This window comes from Grampus griseus, assembly GCF_964374135.1.
Source record: "Grampus griseus genome assembly, chromosome: 5".
Lineage (NCBI taxonomy): Eukaryota > Metazoa > Chordata > Mammalia > Artiodactyla > Delphinidae > Grampus > Grampus griseus.
This window is the reverse complement of record NC_138998.1, coordinates 32,316,006-32,332,266: the sequence shown is the minus strand read 5'-3', so window position 1 is coordinate 32,332,266 and position 16,261 is coordinate 32,316,006. Positions and strand designations below refer to the sequence as shown.

Below are 16,261 nucleotides of genomic sequence, written 5' to 3'. Positions count from 1 at the left end.
TATGATAAGGGCTATGAGGGAGGAAAGAGAAGGTCACTGTGGGTACAGAAAAGGGCACCTGACATAGATGAAATAGAGGTGACACCAAGTGTAAGTTTTGAGATAAAAAGAGTTAATGAGGTAAAGAATGAGGAAGGGGCATTTCTAGCAGAGCAAACAGCAGCAATGTAACAGGGTACAGGGCATTCCAGAAATTGCCAGACACCCCCCAAAAAAATGGCAGTAAACAATTAGCAGGAGGGCAGGCAGAAAAAGAAAAGGCAGGGATGAGATCATGAAGGCTCCCTAAGAAATAGAACTTTATTCTGATGGCAGCCGAGAGCCCTAGGACAGCTTTGCGGGGGGTACAGCAAGAGGTCAGTCCAGAGGCAAGACCAGTTAGAAGACTATTTCTGTATCTAGTTAAGAAACAATGAAAGCCCAAACTAAGGATGAGGCATTAGTCTCCAGAGAGATAGGAAACGAATTTAAGGTGTAATTATGAGCGGGAATAATCTGGACTGGGAAGGTGAAGGAGGAGTCTAGGATCCCTTCTAGGCTTCTGGCCTCGACGTGTAAATAAATGTGATGGCCTCCAACAATTCAGGGAGCTTCTGCCTTACGAGGACTATCATACCAGCAAGAGCAGTCCAAATGTGCATTAATGATGGTATTTAATACCCGCCACAGAAGTAGTTTAGAAATGATGCTCTACAAGATAATGTGAAGAACATGAAAGTACAAAAGAGCTATACCAAGGCTCCTGCTAATCCAAAATGTACCCACGCCAACACTGCTTCCCGTTCAAACATATATATTCATCTGAGCCCCTTCTTCTATCTGCTCTCCTCCACTCCAACTTCCTCCTTGTGACAGGCTCCTAAAACTCCTCAGGCACCCACTATCAGCAGTCAGACCCCTGAAACTCACTCCAAATGAAAAAAAAAAAAATTAGTGTATATTTTTAAAAATGAATGAAAATAGAATGTTTAATTCTGTTCAATTCTAACTGCCACATCCCACACTGCCTTTTTATTCATAAGTCACTACTCATACACTTGCCCAGAAAATATTCTCATGGTATATCAGCATTTTTTTCCCCAAGTGGGCCCAGAAACAATCACATCCTATTCAAAGTCAGCAGCTTACCCAGAATAGAATCTCTACTATTTCATTAGATTTTTCACTATTTTAAAATATATGTTATTTTTTGTTTTCGTATTCATCAACATTAAAGATAGGAAAAGTAACAAAGGACTAACCATCAATTTTTTGAAGAATATAAAAAGCTTCTCTGCCTGAAAGATTCACAGAAACGATGGATCTCAGAGTTGCAAGGGAACTTAAATTTTAAGACTGCCACTCCACAATGTTTAAATTCCTTCTACAGCACTACCACCAAATGGCTACCCAGTGCAGATCACCTCTTCCAGTGAGAGGAAACAATCACACTGGCTAAAAGTGAAACCTAGTTCTAAACACGGGTGCAAAAATTAGTGGTTGAAAGGGTGTTGCGTTATGGGATTTTAATATATAATTTCAAATTATTTCCCCACGATTACCTGTTCATTATAAAGGAGAGAACTTTACAGTGGAGAAACCTGGTGAACTGTGTGATCACAGTTAACATCAACAGTAAGGGGACAAATTGACATCGTGTGCACTGTGGAGGACAGCAATGCTGTAGTGTTACCACCAAGGAGACATTCCGGAATCTAACCATAAGGAAACCTCAGACAACTCAAAATGAGGGACAGTCCACTGGCCTGTATGTTCCTAAATGTCAAAGTCAAGAAACACAAAGAAAGGCCACAGGAGAAAAAAGGGCTATAAAGAACATGACTGGGATAACTGATGAAATATGAGTTCTGTAGATTAGATAATAGTATTGTTTTAATATTAAGTTCCTAACCCTGTTCTTAGAAAATATACACTGATATATTTAGGAGTAAAGGGACACAATGCATGCAATTCACTTGCACACAGTTCAACGGAAAAAAGTATGTGTGCATGAGTGTGGGGAGAATGAGCGAATGAATGACAAAGTAAGTAAATGGAGCAAACCAGTAACAATTAGTGAACCTGGGTAAAGGATACTCTTTGAGAATTCTTTGTACTGTTCTTATAATTTTCTCTATGTTTGAAATTATATCAAAATTAAAAGTTACCCGCCCCAAATAATAATGTCACACAATGTTATATAAGAATACTGAAAAATGTGATAGCTGTTTCATTGAAGAGTCCAGGTGTCTACCCATTCAAACTAACAGACCTTAGATTAAAATGTCTCAGGTGAACCTTTTCTGAATTACCTATATGATTTATGCTAGCACTTCAGTATATCCAAGTTACCATCTACCATATGTTCTTAGTTCACATGAAATTTCTCTCTCTGTTTTTGCAGATTTCACCCTAAAGAGATCTATCCACTCCTAAAAGAACACCCCCCCATTTGGATACCCCAAGGCAATAATGTTGGACAGTTGAGGTGCTCTAGACAGCAAGGCACATATGCTTTACCCAGGATCCAAGCTAAATCAACTTTAATCACAGCATTCCTGCAGCTACGTTTTAATGCATGTATGTGTATGTGTGTACGTTTCTCTAATGTACATGTGAGTATATATAATAATGTGGATATATGCATATTTATATAATCATTTTTACTTATCTGACTGGCAAACAAATACACTTAAATATTTAGCATTAAATGGTGAACTGAAAGAAGCACTCTTATTCACTTTGTAAGGAATGTTGGCTTATTGGTACCATCTTAAGAGAGGGAAGGGAGAACGAATTTGGCGATATCAATCAAAATTTTAATCATGCACAGTCTCTGACCCAGTCATTTCACTTCCTGGTCACAACGTACTACTCAGAAATAATGCCAAAAGTACACAAAAATTTCTTAACAAATTAAGATGTTCTTAATGTTCTTAATACTCATAAACATTCACACACATACATATTTTTTGTTTCTATATTCATCAATAATAAAGTTAGAAACAGCAACAAAAGATGAACTACCAATTGTTTTTACCATGGATTTTGCTTGCCAAATGAAGTGAAGAAACTATTTGTAATAGTGAAAGGAAACACTGTTTGAAACAGTAAAATGCTATTAAAAATCCATGCATCGGGCTTCCCTGGTGGCGCAGTGGTTGAGAGTCTGCCTGCCGATGCAGGGGACATGGGTTTGTGCCCCGGTCCGGGAAGATCCCACATGCCGCGGAGCAGCTGGGCCCGTGAGCCATGGCCGCTGAGCCTGTGCGTCCGGAGCCTGTGCTCCGCAACGGGAGAGGCCACAACAGTGAGAGGCCCGCGTACCGCAAAAAAAAAAAAAAAAAAAAATCCATGCATCAATGAGGCACTTAACAAATAACAATACATCGTACATCCATATGACATCATATTATAAAGCCATTAAAGAGACTGCGTTAAATCTGAAAGTAGAGAAATGGAAAGATGCCAAGACATAGTATCAGGTAGGGGGGAAACACTGTACAACACATGTGTTAGAAAATCCCCTTTTTGTTTAAAAAGGAAAAAGAAATGAGCTTTGAAGTATACCAAATTATAAACAATGATTACTTCTTGGTACAGAGGTACAAAGTCTTAACAGTTCTTAAAACAATTCTATAATATTTGAATTTTCCCAATAACTATTATTGTTTTCTAAGTAGACAAAAAAAGATCTATATTAAAGTGATCAAACTTAAATGACCTGCAACAAATATAAGGACAAATACCACTTTATAATAATTTTAAAATAAACTGTACAGTAGGTATTCTTATTTGTTTTTAGTAGCAAAAACTATTTTTATTTCCCAAATAAAACCCTACTCAGAAGCTTATATATAATGGTGCCAAAAGAAACTGAAGTTGATCGGGGGAGGTGGGCTCTACATTCAGCCTCTCACTCTCTGACCTAAGAGAAAACTTATCATGTTAGAGAAGCCCAGACAGTCAGAAGAAATGTGAAGAATTCAGCAACAAGCAAACCAGGCAAGAGGTTCGTCAGAGTTACACACAGGTGCTTACGTCTGCTGTACCTGACTTTTACCACTTCTCCATAAATGGGAGAACTATATCCAATACCTCAAACATGTCTGAAACACCTAACTTACAAATTCCCCCACCCCTCACTCATATCACTTCATCATAACAGTAACAGCATCGTCATTAACAGGTCCAGCTGTCCCCTCTTCAAGCTAGAGCTACATCCCTATTTGAAAAGCTTGAAAAGATGTAAGTGTTCTGCCATAAGCTAGTCACATAAATGATGACTACCTTCATTTTCAAGGATTTGAGAAAGTCTAGAGGACTAGGCTCAAGATTTAAAATAGAAATCTGAAAAGATCCAGTACTGCTACAGCCCACCACCCACTGACCCCCTTGTGTGGTTGGCAGCCCATTGCTCAGATACAGTCCTTGCCTCAGCCTCTGGGCCTGGGTGGTCCTGTCTTGGCATCTTTGGTTGACCGCTCTCTTACCTTGGACTTTGCATGCCAAGTGAAGTGCAGGAAATTTGTCTCGCTGGGTACTAACAGGTTAAAGGATAGGGCGTAGTGACTAATAAGATCATTTCTCACATAATAAAGTTCTGCATCAAGACCTAGAAAAAAAATAGGGAAAAAAATTAAACGCCCATAATACCCTCAAAAGCATTAACCATCAGTATTTCAAATACTGATTATTATAAAAATAACACTGATGTACAAATGCACATCACAAACATATCCCACATGTGCTGCCTTACAAAGTAGGAAGAACACAGGATTTCATCATCACCAACAAGGATTAAGAAACTGAGACTCAGGACAATTAAGTGGTCCTCCAGCTAAGCACAGGGGTGCTGGAGCCACAACTCTGGGAGCCACGCTGTCTTCCGAGAACCACCAATGTGATACACTTCCTTCTGGAAACAGACCTTCTCAGAGAAATGCCTACAAACAAAAGCCCCTTAACCCCACAAAACTGATGAGGATTTAGGAAGAGAGATGGGCACCTGGGTGAAAATATTAATGTGAACCAAGGCCTCAAGACCCCAGCCAGATATGACCTCGGCTTCTGTCAGTACGACGCACTGGCTGCTTGGACGGCATGTTACCAAGGTACACTCACACCACTGCCACACAGACACACGTCCTCTTCCCAACCTGAACTACAAGGTGGAGAACACCATACTTCTCGTATTCTTGGGACAGTCCTCTGCACAAAGCAGATGTTCAGTAAACACTTGTTAGACAAGTTAGAACTGCAGATAAAAAGAGAAATAATCGAGATGCCTGAGAAATGTTGGAGATTTCAAATCTCACTCATTGCCATATCACTTTCTTGCCCAGGTCACATCCAATCTCAAACACACATCACATTTCTCAATTTTGTGATACCCCTTCTTAAAATAAAAATTTTAAAGGCAAAATTTAATCACCATCTTGAGTGGAAAACAGTAATTATTGTGAAAAAATACAAGGTAACCAAAAAAAAATATAATAAATCAATTAAAAGGAAAACAAAACATTACTAAATGCTAAATACTGTGGCCTACACCAAGGCAGTGAGCTTGAGCCCAGTTCATTGTTTACAAAAAGGGAGGAAGGGGATAATAGCAAGTGTTTGAGAGAGGTAAAGAATCAGAGGTTTTCTCTATGATAACCCAAAAGAACTTTAAGAATGAAAGCAGGGAGTAAGTTCTCTCAATTGATTTACTGTTATTAAAAGTTGTGACCAGGTGTCCCTCTAGTAATGCATGACACATATTCCACACATAGGAGGGAAAAAGGTACAGGGGAGGCCAACTGAAATGTAAATTTCACACTCACTGAGCCTTATACCATGAGTCTAAAACACCTTGTGGTATACAAAGAGGTCAAGGTGAGGCTCTCACACCTCCTAAGATACAGATAGAGAAATGAATAACTCTGCTATAGGCATTTCTTCTGTAAAATTAGTTTTCTCATTTCTGAACTGAATCTAATACAATCATTAATTCAGAAATGAGATTTGAGGCTTACATAGGGGAAAGTTGCTGCACTGGTTGAGCAGCGCTGCTTTATTGATCCTATAGAGGAAACCAAATGCAATGAGAGAAAGTTAGAGGTCTTCTGCAAAAGGCTCTCCCTGCCAGCAGAACAGGAAGTGCTAGCAAACAATTGGGGAGGGAGGACTGGTGGGGCTGGAGAAAGGAGGGTAGGGGAAAGAAAGTAAGAAGGTGGGAGAGAGGTAGGAGGGAAATGCAACAAGAAAGCTGGGTACAAAGAAGGCCATCAGCAAACACAATAACTGTAAATAGCTTAAATTTTGCTTGTTTTTAAAAATTTTTTTTACTCTAGTCTAGATTGATGCTGTTCATAAGAGATATACAATACCTAGAACAAAATTTTAAAATATATGCCAGGTTAAAAGGGGGAGAAAAACGAAGTAAATATGGCAATACGGACATGAGACAAATTAGAACTTAAGGTAGAAAGACTTTATATTAATAAATTCATTAATTAATATGAATTTATTAGTAAGAAAAAGTTCATATTCATAAAAACATAAGATACAGTAGTACAACTAACAAACGAGCTTCAAATACAGAAAGCCAAAAAAAAAAATCAAGAAGAAATAAATCCACAATCATAGTTGGAAACTAACATCCTTCAGAAAACAAAAGATCAAAACAGATAAAAATTTAGTGTGGACATATAATTTGAACAATGTAATTATGGGACATGAAACAAGGGAGGTTAATCATGAATTAGACCCATTACACTTTTTTTTTTTTTTTTTTTTTGCGGTATGCGGTCCTCTCACTGTTGTGGCCTCTCCCGTTGTGGAGCACAGGCTCCGGACACGCAGGCCCAGCCGCCATGGCTCACGGGCCCAGCCGCTCCGCGGCATGTGGGATCCTCCCGGACCAGGGCACGAACCCGTGTCCCCTGCATCGGCAGGCGGACTCTCAACCACTGCGCCACCAGGGAAGCCCCCATTACACATTTTACAAAATGGATTCTAACTTGAAATAATGCAGGCTACCTTCTCTGATCAAATACCACAATATAGAAATTAACCATAAGGATAAAGTCAAAAGATGATTACTTGAAAAGATTAGTAGGGACTTCCCTGGTGGTCCAGTGGTTAAGAGTACGACGCGGACTTCCAATGCAGGAGACTCGGGTTTGATCCCTGGCTGGGGAACTAAGATCCCACACACTGCACGGTAACTAAGCCCGCGCCCAACAACTACAGAGCCCGTGTGACCCAACTGCAGAGCCCACGTGCTCTGGAGCCCATGAGCCACAACTAGAGAGAAGCCGGCACACCGCAACGAAGAGGCTGCGCACCGCAACAAAGGATCCCGCATGCCACAACTGAGACCTGACGCAGCCATAAATAAATAAATAAATAGATAGATAAATAAATAAGAAAAAAAGGAGACACAGACTAACAATATTTAGGAAGAGGCAACGTTACTACAAGTCCTATAGATGTTAAAAAAAAGAATATTATGAACAACCTAATGACAATTTCAGTAATTTAGGTAAGATAAAAAAAATCCTTGAATTTACCAAAACTGACAAGAAGAAATTAAAAATCCAAATAATTAAAAATCTTCCCTCAAAGCTCCAGGTCCAGATGAATTCTACCAAAACATTTAAGGAAGATATACTACCAATCTTGCACAAACTCTTTCAGAAAACAGTCAAAGAACTTCCTAACTCATTTTATGTTACACTGATATTAAAACCTGACTAAAACATCGTAAGAAAATTAGACTGACTTCCCTCGTGAACATAGACACATTCTCTATCAAACATTAGCAAACTGAGTCCAGCAATATAGAAAAAGGTTAATACATCATGACCAAGTGTTTATAAAAGGTAAACCTTTAAAAATCAATATAATTAAACACATTAATGAATAAAAGGCAAAAACCCAGATCATCTCAATAGATGCAGAAAATGCATTTGGTAAAATTCAAAGCCTAATAATGATTAAAAAAAAACTGGGCAAACTAGGAAGAGAAGTAAATCTTCTCAGTCTGGTAAAGAGTATCTACAAAAACACTACAGCTAACATCATACTCAATGGTGAATTTAAATTCTTATTTCTAAGATCAGAAACAAGACAAGGACGTCCACTTCCAACACTTCTATTCAACCTTGCGCTGGAGGTCATAGCCAATTTATAAGACAAAAAGTATAAAAGTTAGAGAGGATGAACTATAGCTCATTATTCACAGATGATAGGATTACATGTGCAGAGAAAACACTATGAAATCTATTATTAATAAAATACTACTAAAACCAATTCATGAATTTAGCAAAGCCTCAGAATACAAGGCCAATATTCAAAAAATTACTTGTATCTCTATATACTAGCAACAATTGGAAAATAAAATTTAAAAATCAATACCATAACATAAAAGAAAACAGTATCTAGAAATAATTCTAACTAAAGATAAGACCTCTTTACTTGGAAACTACAGAACATGACAGAAAAATTAGAGATGACCTAAGTAAGTGGAGAGATACCATTCTCTTAGATAAGCCTCAACACTGTTAAGATGTCAAGTTTCTTAAATTGATCTATAGCTTTAAAGTAATCCTAATCAAAATCCTAACAGATTTTCTGAAGAAACAAATTAACTCTAAAATGAAATTTAAATGCCAAAATAATCTTGAAGAAAAAAGAAAAAGACAACGTTGGAAGACTCACACTACCTCATAGGTAATGTAAGGATTCCAGTTATCATCCTATTTCACAACAGGATGAAGAACTAGAGTAATCAAGACAGTGTGGTATTGGTATAAGGATAGATATATCAATGGAACAAAACAGAATCCAAAACTAAACCCACAAGGGTCAATGGAATTTCAACAAAGGCACAATGGCAATTCAATTAAAGTGATGCTAAACCAAATGGATAAAGGTATGGGGGGAAAAATCTTGAGCCCTATCTTACATATCACATATTACAAAACCTGATCTGAAATTGATTACAGACCTAAATGTAAAGGCTAAAACTATAAAGCTTCTAGAAGAAAATGATTATTTTCACAACCTGGATTAAGCAAAGATTTCTTGGACTGGCCACATAAACCACGAACCCAAAGAGAAAAAATTGGTGAATTGGTCATCATTAAAATTAAAAACTTCTGCTCCTTAAAAGATACTAAGAAAATGAAATTCAAGTCACAAACTGGGAGAAAATATTCACAACTCATACACCTAAAAGGACTTGTTTCTAGAATAAAGATCTCTTATGAACCAAAACTAAAAAGACAACCCAATTAAATAAAATAGGCAAAAGATGTGAACATACATTTTGTAAGAAAAGATATGTAAATAGACAATGAGCATATGAAAAGGTGCTAAACATTATTAGTTATCAGCAAAATACAAACTAAAACCACAATGAGATACCATTTCCACTCACAAGAATGACTAAATGTTGGCAAGGATGTGGAGCAACTGCAAATCTCATACATTGCTGGGAAGGTAAAAATGTTCAACTACTTTGGAAAACAGGCAGTTTCTTATAAAGTTAAGCATATGCCTACTCAGACCCAGTAATTCCACTCCTAGGTAATTATCCAAAAGAAATAAAAACATATGATTCCACAAAAAAACTCGTATGTGAACATTGATAACACTTTTATTCAGAATAGCCAAAACTGGAAACAACACAAATGTCCATCAGCAGATGAATGAATAATCAATTGAGTATATTCATACAATGGAATACTACTCAGCAATGAAAATAAACTGTTGAGACTCTGTAACAAAAGGGATGAATCTCACAGACAATATGAGTCAAAGAAGCTGTACACAGAGTACATCCTATATGATTCCATTTATATAACGTTCTAGAACAGGCAAAATTAATCTGTGGTGACAGAAATCAGATTAGTGTGGTTGCTTGGGAGGGGGTTGGGAGGGAGACTGGTGAACTGATTACAAAGGGAACCTCCTGGGGTGATGGAAATGTTCTGCATCTAATGGGGGCGGTGGTTACATAGGTGTATGCATTTTTCAAAACTCGACCAACTGTATCTGCACGTTTCATTGTATGTAAAGTTTACCTAAATTTTTTTAAAGAGTCAACAAGTTTTTACCTCTCTTTTCCAGTCTTAAAAAGCTTGCATACCACAGAATGTCACTATCACCAACATAAAAAGTTTCAGAAAAAAAGAATTAATCTTAAGTGATCAACAACTTCCAAATTTAAATTTCAAACATCATTCACAGGGAAATGAATTGTTCCTAATAAATAACAGTTATAAGGTTATTACTGGTAATAACAATGATGTGTAAATATTTAAATTTTCCAGACACAGTTCAAAGTGTCAAGAACATCTAGGAGTTCTGTAAATTCAACTCCACATAAAACTCCTTCCCAGTATCTTAGCTACCTCATTCACTGAGGATTCTGGAACCAGTTTATGAAATTTCTACACACCCTTATCCTGTGACTTATTATGGCAGACTCCCAATGTACCTGAGACCAACCCACTCTCAACCCAACCTTCAATGATCCTTTTATTCCTCAACTCCAACAACCTTCATCCATACCAAAGCAACCCATTTCTATGGACAGTGACAATATATAAATTGCTCTACCTCCAAAATTTTACACTGTAATTATCTCAATAGTTAGTAGCTCCTCAGCTCCTTCCCTTTATTGTTACAACAGCTGTTCTGTGGGCTCATAATATCGCCAGTGTCCATAATCCTCTTGTTTCTCCCATTTGATTATAGCAATTATTTCCTTATTTTCTTCTTACTGGCCTCAACGCCAATTACTGCAATTACTTTCTTACCAGTACCCTCAACTTTCTCCCACAGCCTATATCAAGACATGCATACCCTACCCTGAAAACAGCCAATCTTGAACTTGACTTGACACCCCTACTCCTTGTCTTCTCTGGTGCTATAACTGAATGCTGCATAATCCTGAATGAAGTCATTCCCACAAATGAGTCACTACAAAACCATGACTTCTATGCTCAACAAATAAAGTAATATACATAAGCTGTTGAAAGTTTGGAGCCCTGTGATCCATATCTTAATGACCACCAAAATAAACTGAAAATTTTAAATTCACTACCCTAGATTGAGGTATTGAAACAGTAATACAACTGTTAAACAGAGTTGCTGTTTCCTGACTAGATTTTGAAAGCAATTTATTTTGAAATAGCCATTCTTTTTTTTTTTTTTTTTTCTTGCGGTACGTGGGCCTCTCACCACTGCGCCACCATGGAAGCCCTGAAATAGCTATTCTTTATTAACTCAGGTAGTTATTCCTAGTTTGGAAGGGTTTGAATTTCTTCAAAGAAGCCATTTTAATGGTTCAAATTTAATGGTTCAAATTAGGTTCAAATTTTCACCTATCAAATTAGCAAATACAGTCTGTTCTGTCATAAGACAGGTTCCTGAACACCAATTAGCTTATAAGTGGTTAGTAAATAAAATAACAATACCAGTACAACACAGAAATTGTGTCAGTTTACATTTGAATTTTCCCAGGCAAGGGGGACTGGAATAGCAGGTAAAGAATTATAACTTTCAGTGGAAAAGGAAAAGACCCTTACTCAACTCAGCTACCACCAGGCAGGAGCCCTCTCAGACCTATTTTAAGAAAACTAAAAATAAGCACCTGCACGCAGGGCTCTCTCCTCAGAGGAGCACCACCAGTCTCTGCGTGGTTCCTGGACCTAGGAAGATGCACTTTCTCGTGTCCAACTCTATGGCAGCCCCAATGGCTTAGAAAGCTGCTCTCATCTGCACTATCCCAAAAACATGCAAGCCAGCGATTTCCACCCTATTATGTTTTAACATCTTTAATTCTCCTCTGAAGCAGCCTCAGCCACCCTAAGTGGTTTGACCAGGCTGTCCAAGTTATCTCATAAGGTACCAATTATGCTTTTGTTAGTAATTGGTTTGAAAACTGCAGAGGTCTTGAATGGTTTGCCCTTAACCTTATTCTTCCCATAAGTCCTGTTATTTTCAGTGACTTGGAAACCTTAAAGGGTTTTTTTTTTAATGTATTTGATGTTGTAACAGAAATGCTTATGTTCTTTAAATACAATACTGAATGTTAGGCAGTGTGCGGCAAGCAAGCAATTTGTGAACATATATCAATATTTTATAAATATTTATACTCTGACCCACTAAGTCCAATTTGAAAAATTCATCCTAAGGAAACCAAATATAGATTCAAATGTTTATGTATAAAGATATTAATCAAAATAAAATTTAAAATTGAAGAAAAGTAACAATATAAACTACCAGCAACAGAGCAGTAATCAATAAACTATAATATATCCATAACAGAGAACAATAGTTTTCAACAATTTCTCTTTCTTTGGAGAAGGAGAGAGGTGGTACTCTAAGCCATTACACCCCTTCAGTCAAATCTCTCCTGTTCATCCATGTGACATATTGAGCTTCCCCTTTGAAGACAGGTTTTAATGACTAAAAAAACACTGAAAAAGACTATGAAGCCATGAACAGGACTGTTACAAATAAATTTTAATGAATTGAGTTTTGCTTAGAATGTTACATTAAATAAGAACAGGCAAGATACAAACTATATACAGCAAAATTTTAATAATGTCTGGCATCTATAATAGTTCCCTTGCATAAAATAGGTGTTCAATAAATATTTGTCTGGTGAATTAAATGTACATGTACATGCAACCCTCAGTGTTCACAACAGCACTATTTACAACAGCCAAGACATGGAAGCAACCTAAATGTTCATCAACAGATGAATGGATAAAGAAGATGTGGTATATATATACAATGGAATATTACCCAGCCATAAAAAAGAATGAAATAATGCCATTTGCAGCAACATGGATGGACCCAGAGATTATCATATTAAGTGAAGTAAGCCAGACAAAGACAAATATCATATAATATCACTCATACGTGATACAAATGAACTTATTTACAAAACAAATAGACTCAGACATAGAAAACAAACTTATGGTTACCAAAGGGGATGGGGGGTGGAGATAAATTAAGAATTTGGGATTAACATATACACACTACTATATATAAGATAAATAAACAACAAGGACCTATTGTATAGCATAGCAAACTACATTCAATATCTTGTAATAACCTATAATGGAAAAAGAATCTGAAAAAGAATACATATACATTCAGAATATATATTCAGTTATATATATAACTGAATCACTTTGCTATACACCTGAAACCAATACAACATTGTAAATTAACTATACTTCAATTTATAAAAAGGTTAAAAAAAAAGAGGACCTGCATTAAAAGAAACCCTGTACATGTATACGTACAATGTGTGTGTTCCATTTCTCAAAAAAGAAAGGAAATACCAAAAAATATGAAGTGATTGATTATAAATGGTGGCTTATGGGTTATGCTTTTATTCTTTTCTTAAATTTCCTATGAAAGTTAAGTTAAACTGGGAAAAATAAAAATTAGTTTTCAAAAACATGTTTAAAGAAATATGCATACAGCTACAGCAATGCACTGAACAAAAACCCAATTACTGCCTAGAGTAATCCATGAAGGCCAGTAAAAGCTAGAGAGAAAGCCCTCAAACAACAAATTTCAATTTTAAAAAATCACATTGGTAAAGATAATATCTTTGATATATCAAGATTAACACTAGTAATAATAATTTTCTAATGACTAAAACACCTTCCTTCAACTTTCCCTTAAAATACCCAACCAAAAGGTAAAATCTGGCAAAGCACGACGAACTGAAAAGCTCATAGTGAAAAGTTCAAAGCTCAGAAAGAACTTCTCCATGCAACAGTGACAATGGGGCTGAAAGGAGAAGAAAATCCCTGGACTACGCATGCTCACTGTCTGAATAAGGATAACATGGGAAATCCTGAAGACGACAAAGAAGGCAATAAAGCTATAGGTTTCAGGGAAATCAGAAGCGGGCCAAGAATTACATTCCCAGACAAATTCTCATCATATGTGAAGACAACAGATTCTCAAAAAATACACCGATTATATATCCTTCCCCAAAAAAGCTACTCCAAAACATACTGAAAGGTTAATAACACTTTTCTTTCTAACGTGAGGTAATCATTTTACACTGAGGTTTACATAATACATAATAATTCAAGTATAATCATCATGAATAAAACTCTAAATGAAATGTAAGGAGTCCAAAAAATTCCCCAAGTATTAGAAATGCAAAGAGAACCCAATGTAAGTACAATCTTCCCAAAATAATAGAAATATGAAGAGAACCCAATGTAAGTATAATCATGGTACAAAACTATCAGTCTGATCTTAGCATGTTGATACATGTATCTCCATCCATAATTAATACGGCTGAGTGGACATGCAGACACACCAAGACCGTACTCTAAAGGAAAGTCAATTCTTTCAAAGCATCAATAAGAGATTTAGAAAAAGTGATCAGCTATAATGAAAAGCACAGTCAATTTCATAAAGTAGAAAATGTATAGGCCACAATCTGACCACAGGTAAGAAGACAGAGAGTGAGGGAAAACATAACATAATAGATTGTGAAGTATCATCTATATCAAAGAGTTACCCATGTTCTAAGATTTCAACTATATAAAGAAAAATGAGAACATGGAAAAAAATACTGGAAAGATATTTACCAAAGACTGCCAATGCACGGTTAAATAACATATACTTTTCTTCTTCTTTATGGTCCTGTACACTTTCCAAATGGCCCATCAGTATGTTTTTACTCTGATAATCAGGAAATAAAATTAATAAAATAAAAAGAATTTTAAACAAATTGATTTTTAGAAAAAGATGAAATCTGTAGAGACTATCATACATTTATTTCTGAATGTAATCTTTTTTCTTTCCTTCCCCATCACGCTCAAAACAATTTTTAAGTAAAAGTGAAAGACAATGAAGACAGAATCTAGATAATCTACTTCTTTCTAATTGCTTCTAATTATTAGTGTTTCAAATATGACAATAACAATTAAATGCAATCTCAAAGCAGGGGTAGTAGACAGCAAGGCTTATCATTGTCTGGGAGTGGTGTGGTAGCCTCCACAGAGAAGCGGGCAGCGAGGAATGGTTAGAGAGGCAATGAGGGAAACAGTTTCTTCAGTGATGCTATATTGAGCCAGCTGGGCACAGGCCAGGAAAAGGGTAACTCTTTAAGAGACCAGGAAACAGAGCCTGGTAGAGGGGAGTGACTGAGAAAGTAGGTTGGGGTGTCCTGATCAGAACAAGGAGGTTCCAAGGGCTGAGAAAAGGACCAAGTCCAAAGTGTCCATTTCAATGAGTGCCTTATTTAGAAAAGAGACCTGAGAACCAGGACACCAGCATGGTCAAAGGAGTAACAGCTGAGAAAAAAAAAAAAATCACAGTAGATTTTAATATCCTTTGGGATAAAGGGAGGGAAATAATGAAAGCAAGTCAGGGTATAGTCACTGAGGATCATCTTGCAACTGAGTGGCTGCAACAACTCTAATGGGTCAAAGGTCATACAAGTATCAATAAACCTCAATGATATCAAAACAGATGAGGATGCTGAGTCAGTGTCCTGGGGCAAAACAATCAAAAATCAAAGTAAGAAAGAAAGGATATAATGCATGATAAAAGCTGGTCCCTTAATAAACAATCCAAAAAGGAAATTAAGAAAACAACTCCATTTATAATAGCACGCAAAAGAATAAAATACCTAACAATAACTTTAAACAAGGAGATAAAAGGTTTATCCGCTGAAAACTACAAAACATTGCTAAAATTAAGGAAGACCTAAATAAATGGAAAGACATCCCATCTTCATGGATTGGAAGACTCACTATTACTAATGTTAAGGTCAAAATACTACCCAAATGGATATATCAGTGCAATCCCTATCAAAATTCTAACCCCTTTTTTTGCAGAAATGGAAAGGCAGATTCTCAAATTAATATGGAATTGCAAGTGGCCTCCAACAGCCTAAACAGTCTTGAAAAAGAACATAGTTGAGTCACACTTTCCAATTTCAAAACTTACCACAAAGCCACAGAAACCAAAACAGTGTGGTACTGGCATAGTGATAGACAGCTAAATTGATGAAATAGAACTGAGAGTGCACAAATAAGCCTATATATTCCTAGCCAACTGATTTTTAAAAAATATTTATTTATTTATTTATTTGGCTGTGCTGGGTTTTAGTTGTGGCACACAGGATCTTCAGTTGCGGCATCTTTAGTTGAGCCGTGTGGGATCTTTTTTTTTTTTTTTATTTGCGGCATGTGGACTCTAGTTGCGGCATGAAGGATCTAGCTCCCTGACCAGGGAT

The 16,261-nt window shown here is 36.6% G+C and overlaps 1 protein-coding gene across 2 annotated transcripts in view; it reads right to left on the bottom strand.

The window, feature by feature from the left end:
* RYK (receptor like tyrosine kinase) overlaps positions 1-16,261 on the bottom strand; it is a gene marked incomplete at its 5' end in the record, with an annotated part of 102,449 nt that overhangs the window by 68,103 nt on the left and 18,085 nt on the right. For both annotated transcript variants that reach the window (XM_082655624.1, XM_082655625.1), the window contains one exon: positions 4,473-4,594. In XM_082655624.1, the coding sequence (XP_082511750.1) occupies positions 4,473-4,594 (122 nt within the window). The remainder of the gene's footprint in view (positions 1-4,472; positions 4,595-16,261) is intronic.